At 50.7% G+C, this 23,018-nt stretch overlaps 1 protein-coding gene across 1 annotated transcript in view; it reads left to right on the top strand.

The window, feature by feature from the left end:
* UNC13A (unc-13 homolog A) overlaps positions 1–23,018 on the top strand; it is a 57,976-nt gene that overhangs the window by 7,809 nt on the left and 27,149 nt on the right. The window contains exons 6-18 of the mRNA XM_060094455.1: positions 113–236; positions 1,121–1,194; positions 2,076–2,130; positions 4,008–4,043; positions 7,855–8,062; positions 14,837–15,376; positions 15,866–15,974; positions 17,750–17,796; positions 20,255–20,333; positions 20,508–20,513; positions 20,998–21,069; positions 21,360–21,579; positions 22,161–22,388. Coding sequence (XP_059950438.1) covers positions 113–236; positions 1,121–1,194; positions 2,076–2,130; positions 4,008–4,043; positions 7,855–8,062; positions 14,837–15,376; positions 15,866–15,974; positions 17,750–17,796; positions 20,255–20,333; positions 20,508–20,513; positions 20,998–21,069; positions 21,360–21,579; positions 22,161–22,388 — 1,798 coding nt within the window. The remainder of the gene's footprint in view (positions 1–112; positions 237–1,120; positions 1,195–2,075; positions 2,131–4,007; positions 4,044–7,854; positions 8,063–14,836; positions 15,377–15,865; positions 15,975–17,749; positions 17,797–20,254; positions 20,334–20,507; positions 20,514–20,997; positions 21,070–21,359; positions 21,580–22,160; positions 22,389–23,018) is intronic.

Genomic DNA, 23,018 nt, shown 5'->3' with positions numbered 1-23,018 from the left:
AGGGAGACATTTCATTTGAGAATAGGGAGCCTGTTGGTCGGTGTGCAGCAGATATGTTACCCACCACACCTCACCCGGAACCCTAACCCCTGGTACTCCACCCACACCCCAGGAGGGCCCCGGAGAGTGGCTGACCCTGGACTCTCAGGTCATCATGGCGGACAGTGAGATCTGCGGCACTAAGGACCCCACCTTCCACCGCATCCTCCTTGACACCCGCTTTGAACTGCCCTTAGGTGAGTGTGGCGGGGGGTTGGGTAGGGTGGGACCCTCACCCAGCCCCAGGAGAATGGTCAGGTCTAGGTGGGTCCAGACAACACTGTATTCTGAGGATGAGGTTCCCCCTCCCAAGAGGAGAGTCTCCTCGGCTACAGCGAGTCAGCAGAGATGTACGCCTGCCGCATGCAGAGTACACTCCAGCTCCTGCAGGCCACCAGTGGGCTGCAAGTGCTTTTCAACCTACGGGGCTCAGGTCTGAGCTGTCTTAGCTGGTCCTTGGTGAGGTCTTAAGCTGCAGAAGTGAGCTGGATATGGAGAAGAGACAAAGGCAGGAAGACAGAGACAGAGAAATGGAGAGAGAGACATGTAGAGATCAACAAAGGCAGAGACACAGAGAGGCCTCTTTACACTCCAGCTCCTGCAGGCCACCAGTGGGGCTCAGGTCTGAACTGTCTTAGCTGGTCCTTGGTGAGGTCTTAAGCTGCAGAGGTGAGCTGGATATGGAGAAGAGACAGACAAAGGCAGAAAGACAGAGACAGAGAAATGGAGAGAGAGAGAGAGAGAGAGAGAGAGAGACATGTAGAGATCAACAAAGGCAGAGACACAGAGAGGCCTCTTTACCTTTCCTGGAAGCAGCTCAGTTCTCCCACATCATCCTTCCAAGAACCCATGATGTCCCCGTCCTGGTAATGCTAGGATGCAGCTCCTCTCTCACCCGCCACCCATTCCCAAGGCAGTTCTGGATGTGTGGTGGAGGGGCGGTCGTCAGGGGTGCCACCCTGTCCTCCTTTCCTCTCCCCCACCCACTGGAGACCAGCCCCATAGGCCTGCAGGATGCACTGGCTGGAGGCTGAGGGGCAGGGAGGGGCTTCCAGGCTCATGGCCAGGTCTCTGCTTCCAGACATCCCTGAGGAGGAGGCACGCTACTGGGCCAAGAAGCTGGAGCAGCTGAATGCCATGCGGGACCAGGATGAGGTGAGCGTTGGCATGGGGGCTCTTTTCTTCCTCTCTCTCTCTCTCTCCCCCCCTCTCTCTGTGTCTCCCCCTGTCCTCCACTCTCTGTCTCTGTTTCTCTTTCCACTTGTCTTTCCCTGTGTCTGTGTCTCTAACTCTTTGTAACCTGACTAAATCAGTGACCCATGTGGTCCAGTCTCAAACCAACGATGGCATCAGGGAACATACGGTCCACCAATGACACGACAATTTCAATCGAGTCAAATTGTGTATTTACCAAATACCATCAAGGAGATATAGAGGCCCTGTAACAGTTCTTACACGCCCTTTCTGCCCCTCACCCCTCAACTCCTTGAGTCACACTTTCAGGCTTTCTTAAAAGTTCTCCTCCCCCACTCCCAGCCCTAGCTTCTGTACCTCTGTTCTTCCATGCCATCCCCCTTCTTCTACACTCTATATTTTCACAGTTCAAAGACCCAGTGTGGCCCAGAAGACAATCTTCAGAAGGTGAGGGCAGGGAAGAAATAGCAGGCAAGGCTAGAACACCCTTTAGTGGGAGGTGGAGGGCAAAGGGGCCACACTCACATGTTAGCAATTTTTGTCCAACCTGAGTTCTCATCACCTTTCTTCAACTCCCTGCGTCACTGTTTTCTCTCTCTTTCCCCTGTTTCTTTCCCTCATCTGTGTCTCTTTTTCTTTTTTCTATATCTGTTTCTCATGGTCTCTGTTTGTGTCTCTCTCTCCCTCTTTCTTTCTCTGTGGACATCTGTAAACTTCTCCTCCAGAGGGAGAGGATATAGGAGGCGGGGGAAGTCAGGATAGAACAGAACAGAGGACCATCTTGATCCCCTGGCTTCTGGCACCCCCCTGAGACACACCCTCTCTCCTTCCCTCCCCCTCAGTATTCATTCCAGGATGAACAAGACAAGCCTCTTCCTGTCCCCAGCAACCAGTGTTGTAAGTACTTCTCAATTCCTTCCTGGGCTTCAACTGAAGCCCTCATCCCTCCTCTACCCCATGACTGTCCTGTGTAATGAGCGGGTCACTCATCTCCAGAGATATGAGTCCTAAGAGCACACAGTATCCCCTCACAGTGTAGTGGAAAGAAAAAGGGATCTGGGACTTGGGTTTGAGTCCTGCCTTACTATGTGGCCACAGGCATGTCCCGATCCCTCTCTGATCCTTAGAGCCTCTCTCTTTGAAACAGGGGCACCTGCCAGCCCCTGCATTCTGATGGTTTTTGGAAGGACCCAGAACATCTGGAGGCTTGAAAAACACTTTGCAGACTCTTCAATTCCATTCATTAGATCCTGGATGAGGACTTATAACTCATTCATCAAACTTCCATGAGGCCAACACAGACCCCCAAGCAGCCCACACTCAGATGGTGCAGACAGACAATCCTGCCAACACATGTATAATAGGCGCCCATTTATTTAGATAAAGAAACTGAGGCCCAAGGGGAAAAGTGACTTGCCAAGGTCACACACCTGGCAGGAGGCAGAGTCAGGGTTTGAACCCAGGTCGGAGGGGCGACAAGTTTGCTTCTCTTTCCAGTGTGCTACGTCTATTAATTATGATGATGATCGCCATGTTTCTCTGTATATTGTCCCTCCATCAAGGCAGAAATTTTCAAGAGTGTCTATCCTCCTGTGGACACTCAGATGCCCCCAGACCAGGTCTCCACGGGTCTAGATGACTTTCTCCTAAAAGTGCCCTCCAAGTCCTCTGAAGTGAGGAGGAAGTGAAAATCATATAGTCTCAGAGGACAAAACCCCCACCCATGACACTTGGTCCCTACCCCACACTTCAACCTCTTTCTCCTTTTCCATCTGCTTCCGCATCCTCCTTTCCTCCCCTCTCACAGTCTCCCCTGTATCCGTCGTCCACCTCCCGCCACCCCCATATGCCCAGGATATGTGATGATGGAGCCTGGTGAAGGGAGGGGCTGGGGGACTGCAGTTGGGAGACCTAACTTGGGGTGTGATATGGAGAAAGTCCCTTATCTTCCCTGCCTGGGGAGGGGTCATCACTGCCCTGAAGAAATTACAAACCCCCTCTCTGGTGAATGGGGTCACTGAAGGATTGTGATGGGGGCAGAGACAGGCACGGTGGGGGCAGGAGCAGAGGACAAACAGCACCTGGGCAGGTGACCTGAAGCCAGAGGTGGGTTCAATTTGAGAATGGAGACCTACCACCCAGCGTTTACCTCCGAGTTCTCTTGGGACTGTCTTACCACCCCCATTTCACGAAGGAGGCGGCCAAGTGTCAGAGGAGTCAGATTCTGGTCCAAGTGGTTTTTCTGAGATGCCAGATGCTGGGGATGAGGCGATGAAAATGTAGTTCTCTCCCTGGTCCTGATGCTCAGGCTGTGTGACTTTAGGCTTTTCACTCTACCTTTCTGAGCCCTCTTCACCTATAAAAGGATAAGAATGATTAAAAATAAAAACCCGCCCAACAGGGGTGTTTCAAAGTTGGGGATTTCCAGTCCAGTGTTTCTTTCATTATCTGGGGGGTGGGAAGGGAAGGAATGAGGAGTGCTGACCCCAAACTTCAGAGTTGGAAAACCCTGGGTCCAAATGCCTTCTTTATTACTTCCTGGCTGAGCCTGTGGTCTTGTCCAAAAATGGGGGTATCCCGCCTTCCTCCCAGGGTGGTGAGTGAAGGTATAACAATAGTCAGTAGTTAAAGTGATACTCAGGGAAGATACACAGGGCAGAAGGGGATGGGGTCCTGGGCTGGGAGAAGGAGATGGGGAGGATGGGGGAGCCCCCCTCCCCATGCCTCCCCCTCTGCCTTCTCCCTTTTATTATCTCTGCCCCTTCTCTTTGTAGGCAACTGGAATTATTTTGGCTGGGGTGAACAGCAGAGTAAGTACTCAGCTTGATGTTCTGGGAGGCCATGGGGAGGTGGGCACCTCGGCGACCCTGAGGCCCCCACCCCATTGCTCAGGGAAATGGGGAGCCTGTGGCTGGCACATTGGGGCCAGAGGACTGGCAAGACCCCTCTTGTGCCCTCCTGCCCCCTGATCACTAACATCTGTTGGAGGGTCCTGCTCTGTCTGGTGGGGAGTGGGTAACACGACTCTGGGTGGGAGGATTCAGCTGGGAGGAGTGGGCATATAGACAGGAAACCTGCCTGTCTCCAGCTGGGCACTGTGGGCCCCCCACCCGCTTGCTCCCCCATGTATAACCTCACCTCCTCTCCTGTGATTCCTTCCTTTTTGTCTCCCCATCTTCCTCCTCTACCTGGAGCCCTCCTCCAGCCCCGATGTCACTCAGAGGCTGGTGGGCAGGGAGGGAAGAGGGTCTCAGACAGAGCAGCTGGGCAGAGACCCCCAGACAGATCTCACTCTGGAGACCTCAGCTCCCAAAGCCCCCCCAACACACACACACACACACACACACACACACACACACACACACACATCTTCCTCCAATTTGCCCCTGGGGAAAAGAGACAAGCTACCTCCCCCAAAATTGGATGACCATTTTTCTCCTTAAGGAATAGTTCTCTTTTCCCCATGACCTTTTCAGAGAAATCCGGTCCTCTAGTCTAAGCGTGAATCTACCTCCTAATCTCTACTCCATCAACTGGGGGCCCTCCCACCCCACCCCCATATCCTGATGGACAAGTTGCACCCCACCCTCCCTCCAGGAGCAGGAAAACTGTTTACAAATACAGTTGACCCTTGAACAACATGGGTTTGAACTGTGCAGGTCCACTTATATGTATGTGGATTTTTTCAATAAATACTACTACAGGACTACACAATCCTTGGTTGGTTGAATCCATGGATGCAGAATTGTGGATATGGAGGGCCAATTATAAAATCACATATGGATTTTCGACTGCACGGAGGGTTGGCGTCCCTAACCCTTACATTGTTCAAGGGTCAACTGTATTTTGATCCAAAAGTATTTGTCAGAAACAAGTCAATCAGAAGCAAAGTTAGCCAAAATAAGCATTTGGCAGACAGCTAGGCTTGATCAAAACCAGTTTGCCACAAACAAACAATACAGTAAAAAAAAAAAAAAAAGACATTTTGGATTAAAACCAGTTTAGCAAAAGCTGATAATTGGGTCAAGAAGAGCGAAGACAATTAGGCCCAAAGCAGGCCATTTTGTCAAAACAAAAGTGGCTGAAAATGCCTTATCCAGAAGCGGGCAATTTGGTCACAAACTATTTGGTAAAAAGCAGAGTCCTAGTAAAAGCAGAAAGAATCCAAGAGAAAGCAATCTGCCCCTCAAAAACAGATAATTTGTGAGAGAAAATTAATTGGGTGAATATGCACAGAGCCTCATGTGATTTGGTTGGAAACATCTCAGTCCGGTCAAGTGCAATATGGTAGGCTATAAACCCCAATAATTGGGTAGAAAACAACTTGGTCAGAGGGGCAATTTGGTGATATTGACAAATTGTCCCCAGTTTCAGTTCCCCCACTTTAGGCCCTTTATGGCTTCACAGTTCCACCCTGACGCCCACAAATCTAAGTTGCGGAAATTCACAACTGCTTCTGCCCTTGACGCCAGCACGGTCGGCGCGCAGCGCATCAGAAGGTGGCCATATGGCAGGGACAGGATAAAGAGCTTGCAGGTCACAATGGCTCAAGTCAAATGAGAAACCAGGAAACCAGAGGTACTTCGGTAAGGCCGGCTTTGCTGGCTAAAAATGAATTTAAGGTTTTTCTGAAGGCCAAATAGGGAATGAATCAAATAGCTAGCTCTACGTGAAGTATGAAATTAATTTTTTTTTTTTTTTTTTTTTTTTTTTTTTTTGCAGTACGCGGGCCTCTCACTGTTGTGGCCTCTCCCGTCTCGGAGCACAGGCTCCGGACGCACAGGCTCAGCGGCCATGGCTCACGGGCCCAGTCACTCCGTGGCATGTGGGATCCTCCCGGACCGGGACACGAACCCATGTCCCCTGCATTGGCAGGCAGACTCTCAACCGCTGCGCCCCCAGGGAAGCCCTTGAAATTAATTTTTTAACAGTGTACCACATGAAAAATTTTGGACCTATTTTTTTAATATATAGAAATAGACTATTAATGGGAAAAGAATTAGAAAGTTAAAATAAAGCAAAAAAAAAAAATTGGGAAAAGAGCAAAAATACTTAAAGGCATAAAGAGTACAAGCCACCCCCTTGGTGTTTAAAATCGCCAGTAAATTGATACCATGGCCGAGCATACTGTGGGCTTCCCAATCGGCTGGTTAATTTTGGGGGTGCTCACTTTTCAGCTCAACTGTTGTTTTCTAAATAAATTCAGTCTTTCCTGTTCCCACCACAATCCAACATCCTTTGAGACTTTTCTTTTTACTAAGAAAGAAAATCTGTTTTCCATTTACTAAGGAAAGCAAACCGAACTGAAACATCCTTTAATTCTTATTAAACACTTGGAGTTTGGCAACCCCTCCCTGTTCCATTAGAGTGATAGATTCTGGGCATGTGGTAGTCTTGCCAACCTAAGAATCTGATCTTTTTGAGGAAGACAGCACCTTGGTAGAGCCCCTTCTTTGTTCCTGCGTATGTGAGTTCAGGGCTGGGGTCCCCATCCTCGGATATTAAGGAATCTCTGAGGGTTAAAGGGCATTTACATTCTACCTTGTCCTCTTGATTCTCCAACTTCCCCGTGAATATCTGTGTGACTCCTGTTATGGGAAGCCTGATGGAAAAACGAATATTGTTTTCAGAGACCCTGGACTTTAGTAAAAGTCCATTTTCACATTTGAGCCAAAAGACACCTTCCAATTTGTCCCTGTCCTCCTCATATTGTAGGACCTACCGTGGACCCCAGGTTCTAGGTCCAGTTTGACCCACATACAGCAAAGCAGGGTTTTCACTTCCCTTCTTCTTCTTTTTTTTTAATAGATTTTTATTGGAGTATAATTGCTTCACAATACTGTGTTAGTTTCTGTTGTACAACAAACTGAATCAGCCATATGCATACATATATCCCCATATCCCCTCCCTCTTGAGCCTCCCTCCCACCCTCCCTATCCCACCCCTCTAGGTCATCAAAAAGCACCGAGCTGATCTCCCTGTGCTACGTGGCTGCTTCCCACTAGCTAACTTTTATATTTGGTAGTGTATATATGTTGATGCTACTCTCACTTCACCCCAGCTTCCTCCTCCCACCCCATGTCCTCAAGTCCATTCTCTATGTCTACGTCTTTATTCCTGCCCTGTCACTAGGTCCATCAGTACCTTTTTTTTTTTAAGATTCCATATATATGCGTTAGCATATGGAATTTTTTTTCTCTTTCTGACTTACTTCACTCTGTATGACAGACTCTAGGTCCATCCACCTCACTACATATAATTTCGTTTCTTTTGATGGCTGAGTAATATTCCATTGTATATATGTGCCACATCTTCTTTCTCCATTCATCTGTCAGTGGACACTTAGGTTGCTTCCATGTCCTGGCTATTGTAAATAGAGCTGCAATGAAGACTGTGGTACATGACTCTTTTTGAATTATGGTTTTCTCAGGGTATATGCCCAGTAGTCACTTCCCTTATTCTAAAGCCTATATCTCTATTAAAATGACCCAAGAGCCTTCATTCATTCTTGTAGATTCCTCTTCTTGGGTGAGCAATCAGTGAAGACGCCCTAAATCTGAGAGACTGTGTTGGCCTCCATTGCGTGCTCTCTCTCTCCCCCTCCCCTCCCCTCTCTTCCAGATGATGACCCTGACAGTGCAGTGGATGATCGTGACAGTGACTACCGCAGCGAGACAAGCAACAGCATCCCGCCACCCTATTACACTACGTCCCAGCCCAATGCCTCGGTCCACCAATATTCTGTCCGACCACCACCCCTGGGCTCCCGGGAATCCTACAGTGACTCCATGCACAGTTATGAGGAGTTCTCTGAGCCGCGGGCCCTCAGGTAGTCACAGCGGAGTGAAGGATTCGTGTGTGTGTGTGTGTGTGTGTGTGTGTGTGTGTGTCCACCTCTTATCTCCTGGAGGGGGAGAGAGGAATAGGGGGTTGGAGGGAGCTGGGGGTGGAGGTAAGTGGGTTCTAGGAAAGCAGCATCCATACTTTCTTATAGGCAGTAAAACCTTTTCTTTACCCAAAATCTTGCAAGAAAACTCCCCAAGCTTGGTTAAAGGGGGTCTGCTTTGGCAGAAGAAAGAGATGGAAGTCAGGAAGCCCCTGAGAGGTTCCCCTGAAATAGGCGGGCTCTTTGGCACTCCGCTTAAAAGCCCCTGGTCCCTTTGTACTCTCTAACTGTTCAGGGTAGGAGGTGAAAGGAGGAAGAGATGAGCGTTAATAGGGGTGGGAGGTGAGGCACAGTGATGTTGGAAAGACTCCCAGCAAGCAGCTGACTCGTGGTCCTGGAGTGGTCCTACCTAGCCCTCCTGGTGACCCCTGACTCTGTGCTCCTGACCAGCAGGCATGGGCACAGTGACTTGGGAGCTGCCCCTGCTCAGCCCAGCCACCATCACTACTCTTTTCAAAGTAGGCTGTCCCTAGACCTACCCCATAGGTGGGTCCCCTGGCTTGCAAGGGTGCAGTGTGTTGGTCCTTGAGCCTGTGAGACTGAAACTTGTGCCTGCTGCTGCCCACCTCCCCTCGCTGACCTGATCGCCCCAGTCCTGGTCTCTTAACAGAACAATAGCAAACATGATATTAAACAGGTTGGATATTTGTAAAGCACTTAGGGTGGTGCCTGAAAGTGCTACGTAGAGACTGTTAGATAAACAGCGCAAATAATAGTATTTGGAGCTAACTATGTGCCCAGCTCTGGTCCAGCGTCTTCCCTTCATCATCTCATTTCATTCTCTGGTTGGGAGTATCATTGGTTCCATTTGACAGATGGGGAATCAAGGCACAGAGCAGTTAAGTCACTTGTCTGAGTCTCACACCTGGTAAATCATCATAAGGACTAGTGTTTAAGGTGAACCCACTGGGTGGAAAGCAGTGGCCTGGTGAATTTTTTTTTTGATTGTTTTGATTTTTGGCTGCGCTGGGTCTTCGTTGCTGCACGTGGGCTTTCTCTAGTTGTAGCGAGTAGGTACGGGGGCTACTCTTCGTGGTGGTGCCCGGGCTTCTCATTGCAGTGGCTTCTCTTGTTGCAGAGCACAGGCTGTAGGCGCGCGGACTTCAGTAATTGTGGCTCATGGGCTCTAGAGCGCAGGCTCAGTAGTTGTGGTGCATGGGCTTAGTTGCTCCACGGCATGTGGGATCTTCCCCGACCAGGGATCGAACTCGTGCCCTCTGCATTGGCAGGCAGATTCTTAACCACTGTGCCACCAGCAAAGCCCCACCTAGTGGATTTTTGGTCATGGGTCTTCTTGCAAAATGTTTGCTCCCCAAAGAATACATTTCCTCCATTAAGGGTGAGCAGGATGAAAATTTTTAGTGCTCTTAACCCCCTTGATGTTGAACCTATACTTCTATTAATATGACCCCCCAAATCTCTTTAAGATATTAGGCTCAGTTCACACATACATCAGGGCCTCCTATTTGTGTGAGACCTTGATATATCAGAGTTGGAGGTTAACCCTATAACTTAGGTCCAGGACTAGGCTGGGGTGAGTGTGGTATGCTTGAAGTTGCCTCAAGTACAAAACTTAAGAGGGTGCCAAGAAACTCAGTACTCAATATAAATAATATATTAATGCAATATTTTAAAAAATCAAAATGGATGCCAAAAACATCCATGAAAAAAATATCACCAAAATGTTCCTCTGTAAGAGTAGATTTTCTTGTATGTAAGTTACACTTCAATGAAATTTCTAAAAATCCATGACTAGCAAAATATACAAATTTAAGTTAAGACATGATCTGACTCTGCACTTGCAGACTCAGCCTCACCTACCTCATTCTGATCCTGGTCCTGCTATATCTAGCCTATAAGCAAGAAGAATAATGATGGTTAATTGAGCACTTACTATGTGCTATGTATTCTAATGAGTCCCAAATAATATGCTTATTCTTTACACCAATCTTATGAGGTGAGAATTTACCTCTTCATCTCCCCATGGCATTGTAGATAAGGAAAATGAGGCAGATAGATTAAGTTACTTTCCTAAGGTCACACAGCTAGTAAGTGGCTGAGCCAAAATTTAAACCTTGTCAAGCAGGCTTCTGAGTCCACAGCCACAATGCCACACTGCCTCTCAGCCCTAAAAAAGGCACCTGGGAGCCTGAAAAGTTAGCCTCCCAAGGTCCTACAGCTGGACAAAAGTGATGTTCCCTCTATATCATCAGCAAGGACTTCAACCAAGGAGATTGTCCATCCTCTGTGTTACCAGCAGCATCTCAGAATCACCCCCGTGTTACCCCACATTCAAAAATTCAGGGGCAAACTCGCTATTAAACATAGCTATCCAGGCTCCCAAATTGCAGGCCTTCTCCAACTCTTGACGAAGAGGTTAATTACGCAAACAAGTGTTTGCATCTGGTTGAGATTTGGAGAAGCCCTCAGAATCACTTTATTTCTAGTGCAGTAAGAAAATAAATTTTAAATGGTTTATCTTTGTGCCATCAAGGTAAATAAGCTTTCAGATCTGTGCTGCCCAACATGGTAGCCCCATGTGGCATTTTAAAGTTAAATTTAAAATAATTAAAATAAATTAAATAAAATTTCAGTCCCTCCATCTTACTGGACACTTTTCAAGTGCTCAAGAGTCATGCACATGTGGCTGGTGGCTACTAGGTTAGATGATGAGGACAGAAAACATTTCCATTTGCTGTGGAGAGTTTGGGTAAAACATAATTTGAAGAAAACCTTCGTAAGCTCCCTACTCAGTCTTTACCATCATCCAATATAATATTTTTTTGCAGGTATTTGAACAACTTTTATTTTGAATTTTCCTATGTTTTGTATATACCATAGAAAGTTTGGATAGTTTATATATGGGACGTTTTAGAAGGAACTTTTTAAAAAGACTGAGCATTTTGGATGCAACTAGAGATTATCATACTAAGTGAAATAAGTCAGAAAGAGAAAGACATATCATATGATATCACTTATATGTGGAATCTAAAATATGACACAAATGAACTTATCTATGAAACAGAAACAGACTCGCAGACATAGAAAACAGACTTGTTGCCAAGGGGGAGGGGGAGGGATGGAGTGGGAGGTTCGATTAGCAGATGTAAACTATTATGTATAGAATGGATAAACAACAAGGTCCTACCCTATAGCACAGAAAACTATATTCAGTATCTTATGATAAACCGTAATGGAAAAGAATATTTTTAAAAAGAAGATATAGGGGCTTTCCTAGTGGTCCAGTGAGTGGTTAAGACTCCACGCTTCCAGTGCAGGGGTGGGCATGGGTTTGATCCCTGGTCGGGGAACTAAGGCCTCTCATGCTGCACAGTGTGGCGAAAAAATAAATCAATAAAAAAGAAGAATATGGGGCTTCCCTGGTGGGGCAGTGGTTGAGAGTCCGCCTGCCGATGCAGGGGACACGGGTTCGTGCTCTGGTCCGGGAAGATCCCACATGCCACGGAGTGGCTGGGCCCGTGGGCCATGTCCGCTAAGCCTGTGCGTCCGGAGCCTGTGCTCCGCAACGGGAGAGGCCACAGCAGTGAGAGGCCCACGTACCGCAAAAAAAAAAAAAAAAAAGAAGAATATGTATACAGTATAACTGAATCACTTTGCTGTACAGCGGAAATGAACACAACATTGTAAATCAACTATACGTCAAAAAAAAAAAAAAAAGATTGAGCATTTAGTCTAACCTCTTTATTTTTTAGGTCCAAGGAAATGAAATGCCATACTCAAGGTAAAACATTTAGTGGCATAGGGGGGAGTAGAATTAGTCTTACCCTGGATTTATTCTAGCATTCTTCATTCAACTCCTTTGTGCTTGTGCTATCCTGAAAGCAAAGAACTAGATCCCTTTCCATTTGTATTCATGACTTCCTTATTCAAACTATCTTCAGAAGCACTCCTGTCTCCCTAACAGTTTCTCCGACCATTTTTGCGACTGCTACAATTTGTAAAGCATCATTCATTTGCACATTCAAGGTGGCTCAGACTTAAGCAATTATTGGAACAAAGTTTCAATGCACTGGAAACAGTTGAAAGGAGAGTAAGACATCAAATATTAAGAAAATATTAACTCTTTTAGTAGATGGAAAAGTCTCTCTCGGAGAAGAAAAGCAGAGGAGTGCCCATCTTACAGATAGGGAAATTGAGGCTTAAAAAGTGGGAGCGAGGGCCTCCCTGGTGGCGCAGTGGTTGAGAGTCCGCCTGCCGATGCAGGGGATACGGGTTCGTGCCCCGGTCTGGGAGGATCCCATATGCCGCGGAGCGGCTGGGCCCGTGAGCCATGGCCGCTGGGCCTGCGCATCCGGAGCCTGTGCTCCGCAACGGGAGAGGCCACAACAGTGAGAGGCCCACATAACGCAAAAAAGGAAAAAAAAAAAAAAAAAGTGGGAGCGAGTTGCTTGAGTCTCAGAGCAGGATGTGCACAGAGCTGGTCCCAGATTGGCTCCCATCCTGTGTGCCTGGCCATGTCTTATCCTTCTCTGGCCTTGGGTGTGTCTGTCTGTCCTGGGGGGAGTCTATTTATTGTAAACATTCCTGGGATGGAATGGGGGAGTGGAAAAGGGGGAGAACTCTCCACTCTCACCATGAGCAAGTCATACGGCGGGGAGGGGATGCAGAGGCAGAGTTCCCCTGAGAGTGACTCAAGCCACCATCCCAGGCCACCCTGGCCTTGCTGCCCAGTGCTGGATGATGCTGGGCCCCCAGAGGGACAGGCATTCCATCCCACAGGTCAGGATTTGACTGGAGGGAGGAACACAACTGGACACACTGGCAGAGGGGAAGGGCAGGGAGGGTTTCCTGGAGAAATGTGCCTGGGAGCCAACACTTGAAGGATAGATGAAGAGTCTTAGGAGAGGAATTCCAGGCAGAGAAGACAGCTCAGCTAAAGGCTGGAGAGGTGAACGGGGCCAGATCATGCAGGGAGGCCCTTGGTGGCTAACTCGAGGACATAGCATCCAGGGGAGGCATCTGGGGTCAGAGCTGTGTTGGACCCCAATGTCAGAGCTGGGGTGGGAGGAGAGTCTCGGGGACCACTGGGTCCCATGCCTGACCACTGGGGCAGTTTACATGGCGCCCAGGGTCACAGATGGACACATCCAGGCCTGTGTGGAGATCCCAGTCCTAGGCTGCCCCCCTCACTTGGGACCCCAGAATGTGCTGGGGTGGACTTCTGGGGTATTCACCAGCAGAGGGAGTTTGGAGTCCTTTCCAGGCAAATAATACCTGCTGATCCCCCATCCCAGCTGTCTACAAGGACAGGCACTAAAAAGCAATCAACCATATACATAACTTAGCAAACAAGGACTAAAGGACTGTAGGAATCAAACCCCTGTTTGATTCCTACAGCATCCCAGGGCCTGGCCAGGGAAGAGAGTCCTAGTCACTGGGAATGGAGAAAGTGTTTAAGACAAGGAATGCTGTTTATTGAATGACTGAATGAGTGGTTAGAAGGGGGATGAGAGGTGGCCCCTGTGTCATGCTGTCTGCCCTCACGCAGAGACAGATATTCCTTCCTGGTCATGTCGAGTGTGATCCAGGGTGCATATAAGGAGCATATAATATGGGTGGGCGTGGGCTTGACCTGGCTGGAGGGTGGGGGAGACTCACTCAAAGAAGTGCTATTAAAAAAAAAAAAAAAAAAAAGAAGTGCTATTTCAGTGGGCATCAAAGCATCTTTCCAGATAAAGCAGGCAAGAAAGGATGTTCCTGGCAGAGAGCACAGCAAGTGCAAATGTCCAGAGGTGGGCACAATTTAGGGTGCTGGAGGGACAGCGAGGATGGATGCTGATGTAGTTGGAGCAGGGGGAGGGAAGGGAGGATGGAAGGAGATGGGGATGGAGACGTTGGAGGATTTGGACCACACAGGGGTGCAGAGCACGGCACAGAATTTTATTTCAAGGGAGGCGTGGTAGGGTTTGGAACAGGGGAGGTCCGTGTTTGGGTTTATGATTCCAATAAGCCCCTTTGAGGCTTCTATGGAAAAACGTACTGTTCAGGAGAGAAGTGGATGTTGGGTAGGGCAGCATCGAGTGGAGATGGCGGAGCCTGGGCTAGGGTGGGGCCCAGGGTGCAAGGAAGTGGATGCACTGCACGTATGTTTACAAGGTGGAGCTGAAGGGACCCGCCGCAGGATCAGCTGTGAGTGGAGGTTGGGGAAGGAGTGGAGGCAGGGAGGCCCAAGTCCCTGATGAACGGAGGGGGCTTGGCAGTGGGAGGACCAGGTTGAGGCAGAGGGTAGGGGGTACATCAAGAGACAGGGGCTACTATGTTTGTTTCAGGAGCGCTAGGTCTCCAAGGGGGCTGTGGCAGGGACACTGATTCGGGGTCCCAAACATGTGGGTGAAGACTTTGCAGCCTCCATAGTGCATGGATAGGAGTGGTGCACGGTAGGTCACCGATGATCACTAATGTCACTGATCTGGTTTTATTGCCTGCCCCCCAAGATGGTAAATGCCCCAAGAACAGGTGTTTTTGTCTTTTGTTCATGGCTGTGTTTCCCTGGCAACCAGAGGAGCTCCACCAATGCTGGGAATCCAGGGAATGACCAATCCAGGGAATGACTGGGTGATGGAACCTGTATGACCGGGGCTGGGATGGGCAGTGGGTCTGTGCCCCAGCCCCTGAGCCCTTGGCCCGTTCCTGTAGCCCCACAGGCAGCAGCCGTTATGCCTCCTCAGGGGAGCTGAGTCAGGGCAGTTCGCAGCTGAGTGAGGACTTCGACCCGGATGAACAGAGCCTACAGGGCTCTGAGCTGGAAGACGAGCGGGACCGGGACTCCTACCACTCCTGCCACAGCTCGGTCAGCTACCACAAGGATTCGCCACGCTGGGACCAGGATGAGGATGAGCTGGATGAGGAGCTGGACGAAGAGCTGGATGAGGACCTGGAGGACTTCTTGGAGGAGGAGGAGGAGCTGCCTGAGGACGAGGAAGAGCTAGAGGACGAGGAGGAGGTGCCGGATGACATCCGAGGCTACACTGAGCGCGAGGAGGTGGCCGTGGCTGAGCCCAAGGACTTCAAGCGTGTCAGTCTTCCACCCGCCACCCCCAAGAAGGAGGACAAGGCCCCAGCCGTGCCCACCGAGGTCCCTGACATAGCCAAGGTGGCCCCTGAGCCAGCCGCCCCTGAGGAGGCACCTGCAGCTGAGCAGGAGCCTCAGCCTGAGCCCCTCAAGGCTGAGGAGAGGTAACAGGAAGGGGTTGAGGGCCTGTCACAAGGTCACAGGGTCAGTGGTGCCATGATGGGGTCAGTGTAGACCTGGGGAATGGGGGGAGAGGTTGTCACAGGGTCCTGAGTTTATTGAAGGGATCGGGATGCGTCTAGGAGGTCAGAAGTGGCTCAGTGGGGTCAGAGGGGGTCAAGCAGGGTCATGAAGGAGTCTTAGAGGTTGTGAGGGGCTGGAGGGTTTGCCAGGGTTGGAGAGGTCACAAAAACATCAGAAGAGTTGCAGAGGGGCCAGGAAGGTGGCAAAGGGACCCAGGAGACCTGAAGGTGTCAGAGAGGTGATGGGCATGTGGGAAGGTGGGGGAGGATCACTGAGGCTGGTCAGAGGGTCACAGGTGGGTCATTGTGTCTCCGAAGTGCCAGGGAGGCCATGGAGGGCCCAGCATCACTCGGAGGGTGGAGGGTGGAGGGAGTGCCGGCCTCAGAGCCTCATAAAATCCCTTGCCTCAGTTTCAGGCCACGAGAAGATGAGGAAGGCCAGCAGGGTCAGGACTCCATGTCTAGAGCCAAGGCCAACTGGCTGCGAGCCTTCAACAAAGTGCGGCTGCAGCTGCAGGAGGTGAGTGAAAGCAGCAGTGGGCTCACCCCCAGCCTGGCCGTGCCCAGTGCCCCACCTACCCTCATTTCCCCATTCCTTCCATGCCCCAACCCACTCTGGTCTTTTCCCTGACCCTGCCCACACTAGCCCATGCCACTCATGAGCCACCTGGCCACGCCCACTCGCCACCCCACCCACCACCATGCCTCCACACATCCTGGTTCTTCTATGGCTCCGCCCACCCCAACCTGTTCCCATCCGTGCCCAGCCTGGCCCTTCCTTAGCCCCACCCACTCCTGCCCTGGCCCCAGCCCCACCATTCCTGGCCCAACCCCTGCCCAATCTGACTCCTCCCTGGCCCTACCCATGCTTGCTTACTCTCCCCTGCAACCAGCTGGCCCCGCCAAGGTCTAGTCCAGCCTCCCCCAGGGCAGCCTGGGATTTCTAAGTGGGGAAGAAGGAGAGGCGAACTGGAACCTAGAGCTGAAATTAAGCTGAGGTCATGGCTATGGCCAAGTTCAGCGGCCAGGTTCGTGGATAGGGATAGAGGTTAGTGATAGGGTTATAGGTCAGGGTTAGGGCAGCAGTCAAAGATCAGAGTTCAGGGTTAGACTTGGTGATAGGGGAAGAAGTCAGTGCTTGGGCTCACAATGGGTGTCAGAGTTGGGGTTTGGGAAAGGTCTGAGATCTGGTCAGTATTGCAGAAGAAATTAGGTGAAAAATAGAATTAACATCAGGGTCAGGATGACTGTTCAGATGGGCAGCAGGAATGAGGCCGTTCATTCACTCAACCTGCTCTGGGCTGGACACCAAGCAGTGTTATTATCCAGGGTAACCCTCCAAACTGGGGTGAGGCTGGCAGGAGGAGATCCTAAACAGACTCCCAAAGTCTTAGACCTTCAATTATCAGAGCCACAAAAGTTTCAAATCAAATTTCTTATCAGTTGTACAGTAGAATTTTCTTTTACTATACAGTCTCATGGTTCTAGATTCAAACAGTAGAAGAAAATATACTGTGAAAGTCTGTTGAATAACTTTCACTAAGTCAACAAATTAAATGAAAAAGACAGCAACTACCCTTGTAATGGAACTAGCGATATAACAAGAAAAATAAACCTGAGCAGGATCTCTCGGTTTCATAGAGGGGGCATAAAACTAATCCAAGGCAATCAGGAAGACTCACTGGAGGAGGTGACACTTAAAGTGAAGTGATATCCAAAATACTTAAACAATATTTCAGAAGACGGTGTCAGACCCATCTCCCTGTCCCCCCCACCACCATGCCACCCTTTAGTTGCATGGTAGGGGGTGTTGACTCTGGGTCCACACTGAGACCTGAATGATAGATGGAGGCTGTTCGGGTGCAGAAGGTGGGAGAGCATATATACAGGTGGCACCACTCAGGCAAAGGTCCTGGGGCATGAGATCAGATAATCAGGTGAGGCAGGGGGAGTTTAGTGAGTGATAGGATCTTATGAGTATTGAGCCAGCCCCTAAGAATCGCAGGACTATAGAGCACGAGCTCTTGTTAGAGATGATGCTAACAAATCCCCAATTTTGACAGACAAGGAGACTAAAGTTCACTGAGGTTGGTGTCAGAGAGTATCTCCTTTCTTCTCATTTTACAGATGGACAAACTGAGGCCCAGAAAAAGCCAGTGGGCTCCCTAAGGACACACAGTGAGGACTAGGACCCAGGCCTCCTGACTCCCAAAGGGGAGACAGCTGTGGGTGTGGTACATGTGCTGCCCTGGGAAGGGGCAGCCACACTGACCATATCCGTCTTCTGTCCTGCAGGCCCGGGGAGAAGGAGAGATGTCCAAATCCCTGTGGTTCAAAGGCGGGTGAGTATCAGATCTTGGGGGTGAGGGAGAGGAAGTTTTGAACCCAGAGCCTGAGACTGGTTTGCACCATAACCTCAGCCCAGCCAGGGCAGGGAGAGATTCCATTTAGACAGGGAACAGATTGCACATGAGTGAAATAACGTAGCCACTGTAATAAGGCACTCATGACCAGAAGGAGCCAAAGATAGTAACACATTGAATCCTCACAACAAACCCATGGGGGGCCCACTACCCCTATTTTACAGATGGAGAAACAGTCCAGAGAGGCCTTGCTCAAGCCACTCATATAATTCAAGAATATTTCCCCCTAGAGATAAATGTAAGGTAAAGAAGAAACCCATTTCCTGCACGATACATCTGCAACCCTGGAGTGAATTTTTTGCTTTGATTCTGCTTTTACATTTCTCAGATTATTGTTACAGTTGCTGGCTGTTTCATAACGATAGTTGTTGGTCTTACATGGAGCATTTGTCATATCTAATTTCTTAAGTTATTGCTTTTCCGGGGTGTTTTTTCAGCACTTGTGTGGTGAGGTTAGAGGATGCAAAAGATTTTTGTAAATTACACTAATGTTTTAAATAACAGCTGGAGAGTGACTGCCTTCCCTTGTACATCCTTTTCAAACAGAGGCAGGGACACAGGAGCTGTGACTCCCAGACGGGCAAGTGTCCCATGTGGGGAGCCCTGGAAGTGGGGTCTGAGATGGGGGCTCCTGTGTGCATGATTTATACAGGAAGCACTCTCAAGAAAAGCCTGTGAGGGCTTCCCTGGTGGCGCAGTGGTTAAGAATCCGCCTGCCAATGCAGGGGACGCGGGTTCAAGCCCTGGTCCCGGAAGATCCCACAGGCTGCAGAGCAACTAAGCCCATGCGCCACAGCTACTGAAACCCACGTGCCTAGAGCCCGTGCTCCGCAACAAGAGAAGCCACCACAATGAGAAGCCCGCGCACCGCTACACAGAGTAGCCCCCGTTCGCTGCAACTAGAGAAAGCCCACACACAGCAACGAAGACCCAACGCAGCCAAAAATAAATAAATAAACGTATAGGGCTTCCCTGGTGGCGCAGTGGTTGAGAATCTGCCTGCTGATGAAGGGGACACGGGTTCGAGCCCTGGTCTGGGAGGATCCCACATGCCGCGGAGCAACTAGGCCCGTGAGCCACAACTACTGAGCCTGCACGTCTGGAGCCTGTGCTCTGCAACTAGAGAGGCCGCGATAGTGAGAGGCCCGTGCACCACGATGAAGAGTGGCCCCCGCTTGCCACAACTAGAGAAAGCCCTCGCACAGAAACGAAGACCCAACACAGCAAAAATGAATAAATAAATTAATAAACTCCTACCCCCAACATCAAAAATAAATAAATAAATAAACTTATAAAAAAGAAAAGAAAAGCCTGTGAGGCAGGCGGGACCAGGTAGGAGAAACAGCCAAGCAGAGAGGTAGTTCAGGAGTCGCCAAGCCTCTGCCTGATTCTGCAGGGAGCGCTGGAGCATGAATAACACCCCAGGGCTTGTCCAGAGTCACTGACTGCCAGGCATCACTCTCATTGGCCTATGAGAACTTTCTGGAGAGGAGCCACGCCTGAACCCTCTCTGGGAACACCTGCACCTCTCAGTAAAGTAGATTCGGACAGACCACCGCAGCATCTGCCACAGCCCTCATTCTGATTAGCCAGCTACAGCAAAGCTGCCAAGAGGCAACAAATACAATTTCCAGTTCCCTCTTTCTCATGGGCTTTGAAATCACTTCTTCCAGGATAGACTTTAAATATACACAAATATTTCCAATTTTGAGCATAAAGAAAGATTTCGTTGATATTTTATCATATTATTTAGATTTGCCTTAGTTCAAATTTTCATTAAACGTGGGCAACTGTATCATCTCCCCATTTCTCAGATGAGGAAGTTGAGGCCCAGTGTCTTCATTTCTTAGGGCTGCCATAACAAACTACCACAAATGGAGGGCTTAAAACAACAAAAATGTATCTTCTCGCAGTTCTTGGAGGCCAGAATTCCAAAACCAAGGTGTTGGCAGGGCCACACTCCCTCTGACTTCTGTAGGAGAGAATCCTTCCTTGTCTTTCTAGCTTCTGGTAGTTGTTGGCAATCCTTGGTATTCCTTGGATTGTAAACGAGTCACTCCAATCTCTGCTTCTACTATCACACCACTGTCTTCTCCCTGTGTCTCTCTTCTCATAAAGACACCACTCATATTGGATTAGGAGCCCATCCTACTCTAGTATGAGCTTGTCTTGACTAATTACATCTGCAATGACTCTATTTCCAAATAAGGTCACATTCTGAGGTACTGGGGGTTAGGACTTCAATGTATCTTTTCGGGGGACACAATTCAACTCTTAATACCTGGGGAGATCAGGTGTCCTGCCCAGGCCTCAGGAGATGTCTGCTGGAGGAAGGGAACTTCCCTGGGTCCTTGACGTCCCTGGGTGTGTCTTGCAGCCCTGGCGGTGGTCTCATCATCATCGACAGCATGCCAGACATCCGCAAGAGGAAGCCTATCCCACTCGTGAGCGACCTGGTGAGCGCCTGTGCCCTCCCCTGCCCAAGCAGAGCAGCCCTGCTACAAGCAGTGTACAACCTGTACAACTGACCGTGGCAGAACTGGGGCTGGGGACTGGCAAGGCATTCTCTGGGACTAATGTGATCTAATTTCTACCCTGCGTGCTACGTGGACACTGTGTGGACACTTCAGGCTATGGTGAGTGATGGCAGCCCAGGCCCTTGAATCTCCTCCCGAGACCCCTGCCCCCGACTGGGATCTTCCAAGTGGTCCCCATCCCATGGGTTCTGGGGAGGGGACCTTGCCATGTCCAACAGTTCATGGGTCGGGAAGAGAGCAGGTGACTCCCCACCTTGTTTCATGGCCTGGCTGGTGGTTTTGCTCTGTGGCTGTTGACCATGGCCAACTGCAGTTCCCCAGTCTGGTCCATGGTGGTGGGGAATGGGTGAGTCAGAGGTGTGGGGCTGCTCCCTTTCCAGGGCCTCTTCTAACCTGGAGCCTCTGTCACCTCCCAATTCTTTTCTGGTTCTGCTCCCGCTGCTGTGACCTGTTTCCTATTTGTGGCTGTGGCTTGAATCCGTGGCTGGCGGCCCCAAACCATGGCTGGGGATTCTGCTCGCGGTGACAACCTCCCGGGTGCCAATCGATCCCTCTGACTCCCTTGGTGACTTCCCTATTCCAGTCTCTGGTGCAGTCCAGAAAAGCAGGCATCACCTCGGCCTTGGCATCCAGCACTTTGAACAACGAAGAGCTGGTGCGTGGGGCACCTCCCCTTCCCCAGCTTGGAGGGCGGGGCTGGGGGGGCTCCTGGAGGAAAGGAAGGGGGTGGGGCAGAGACAGGCACTCCTCACTTTCCAGAATTCCGACAACGCAGCCGCCAGCGAGCACAGTCTGTGCACAGGAACCCGTGGATTCCGACAGTGTGGGGCGGGGGACGGACCGGGACTTTACCATACTCAGAACGGGGCGGGGGAGGGATGAGGGCGGGGCAAGCCAGTGACCCCAGGTTAAGGCTCTACGCCCATGTCTACGCCCTCCCCGCAGAAAAACCACGTTTACAAGAAGACCTTGCAAGCCTTAATCTACCCCATCTCGTGCACGACGCCGCACAACTTCGAGGTGTGGACGGCCACCACACCCACCTATTGCTACGAGTGTGAGGGGCTATTGTGGGGCATCGCGCGGCAGGGTATGCGCTGTACCGAGTGCGGTGTCAAGTGCCACGAGAAGTGCCAGGACCTGCTCAACGCAGACTGTCTGCAGCGTGAGTGCCGTGCTCCCGCTGGAGCGGAGACGGAGGGGCAGGACAGTTAATGGTTAGGGGGCGGGGGCTCTGACGAGGAGGAGGGGGCGGGACAGGGGGCGGGGCCGTGGGACGGGATGGGAGCGACAGGAGGGGAAAGGAGAAGTGAGAGGGGTCCTAGAGGGGTGGGGCGGGACTCAGGGAGGAGCTAAACTGTTAAAGGGACGGGCTTAATGGGAGGCAGCGGCTTCCACGGAGAAAAATAGAGTTAGGGTTAGGATTAGTTCAGAGGTGGGAGGGGGCTCAAGTTGGGGAGAGGAGTCCGAGGAGGGGAGGGGCTTGGAGAGGGCAGGGTGTCGGAGGGGAAGGGGACTCACGCGGACTGGAGGGGCTAAGACAGGGGTGGGAACTTAGGGGGAAAGGCCTGGTTGGGGGAGGATTCAGAGAGCAGGTAGGAGCTCTGGCAGCTCTAGCTTTGGGGGGATGATTCACCTGAACCCCGTGTCCGTGACAGCAGATGAGGAAGCCCTGCAGTGGGGATCAGGGTTCTCGCTTCTGGGAGGGAGTGCTCTTTGTACAGTGACGGCTGTCTTTGTGCGCAGGGGCGGCGGAGAAGAGCTCCAAGCACGGGGCGGAGGACCGGACGCAGAACATCATCATGGTGCTCAAGGACCGCATGAAGATCCGGGAGCGCAACAAGCCCGAGATCTTCGAGCTCATCCAGGAGATCTTCGCGGTGACCAAGACCGCGCACACGCAGCAGATGAAGGCCGTCAAGCAGAGCGTGCTGGATGGAACGTCCAAGTGGTCGGCCAAGATCAGCATCACCGGTGAGGCCGCGGGGGGGGGGGAGGGGGAGGGACGGCCACGGGGGTCCCTTCTTCTCGGCCCCCTGTGCTCCCTCCCACGCCCCTTCCTTCCCTTTGCTGCACGTATCTGAGCGTCCCCGTGACTTTCTCATGTCGGTGTATATACGTTTGTGCCCACAGCCTGGGCATATATGCCTCCAAACGTGTTTGCATGAAACTATCTGGGTGCATCTCTCTTGGTAGCCTCCAGAACCTGACCTCAAGGAGAGGAGTTGAGGGCACACAGTTTATCTGGGAAGTGAACCCAGGAAGCCCCCAGGGGTATTGGGAAGTGAGACCAGGAGGGAATAAGCCCTACCCAGGGTGCCACTGAGCAGGCGAAGCAGTGGACACCTAGGACCATTGGGGGACGTTATTGACCTCCCAGGGCTGAGAGGTCCTTCCCAGGGGTGGGGGCCTTGTGGTGTTTATCCATTCCTCATCATCATTGGGATTTCCCTGAAAACAGACTCCAAGATGAGGATTTCAGGGCAGATGGGTATCCAGGAGGTGGTCCCAGGGAGTGCCAGTGGGGGGTGGAGACACGAGTTTGAGAGCCGGGAGGTAAAGAGCCCTGCGGATGATGCCAATGAGTAGGTCATACAGTGGGCA

Source organism: Mesoplodon densirostris, chromosome 3 (assembly GCF_025265405.1).
Source record: "Mesoplodon densirostris isolate mMesDen1 chromosome 3, mMesDen1 primary haplotype, whole genome shotgun sequence".
Classification (NCBI taxonomy): domain Eukaryota; kingdom Metazoa; phylum Chordata; class Mammalia; order Artiodactyla; family Ziphiidae; genus Mesoplodon; species Mesoplodon densirostris.
Note: the sequence above shows the minus strand (reverse complement) of the source record. Positions and strands in the feature narration are given on the sequence as shown.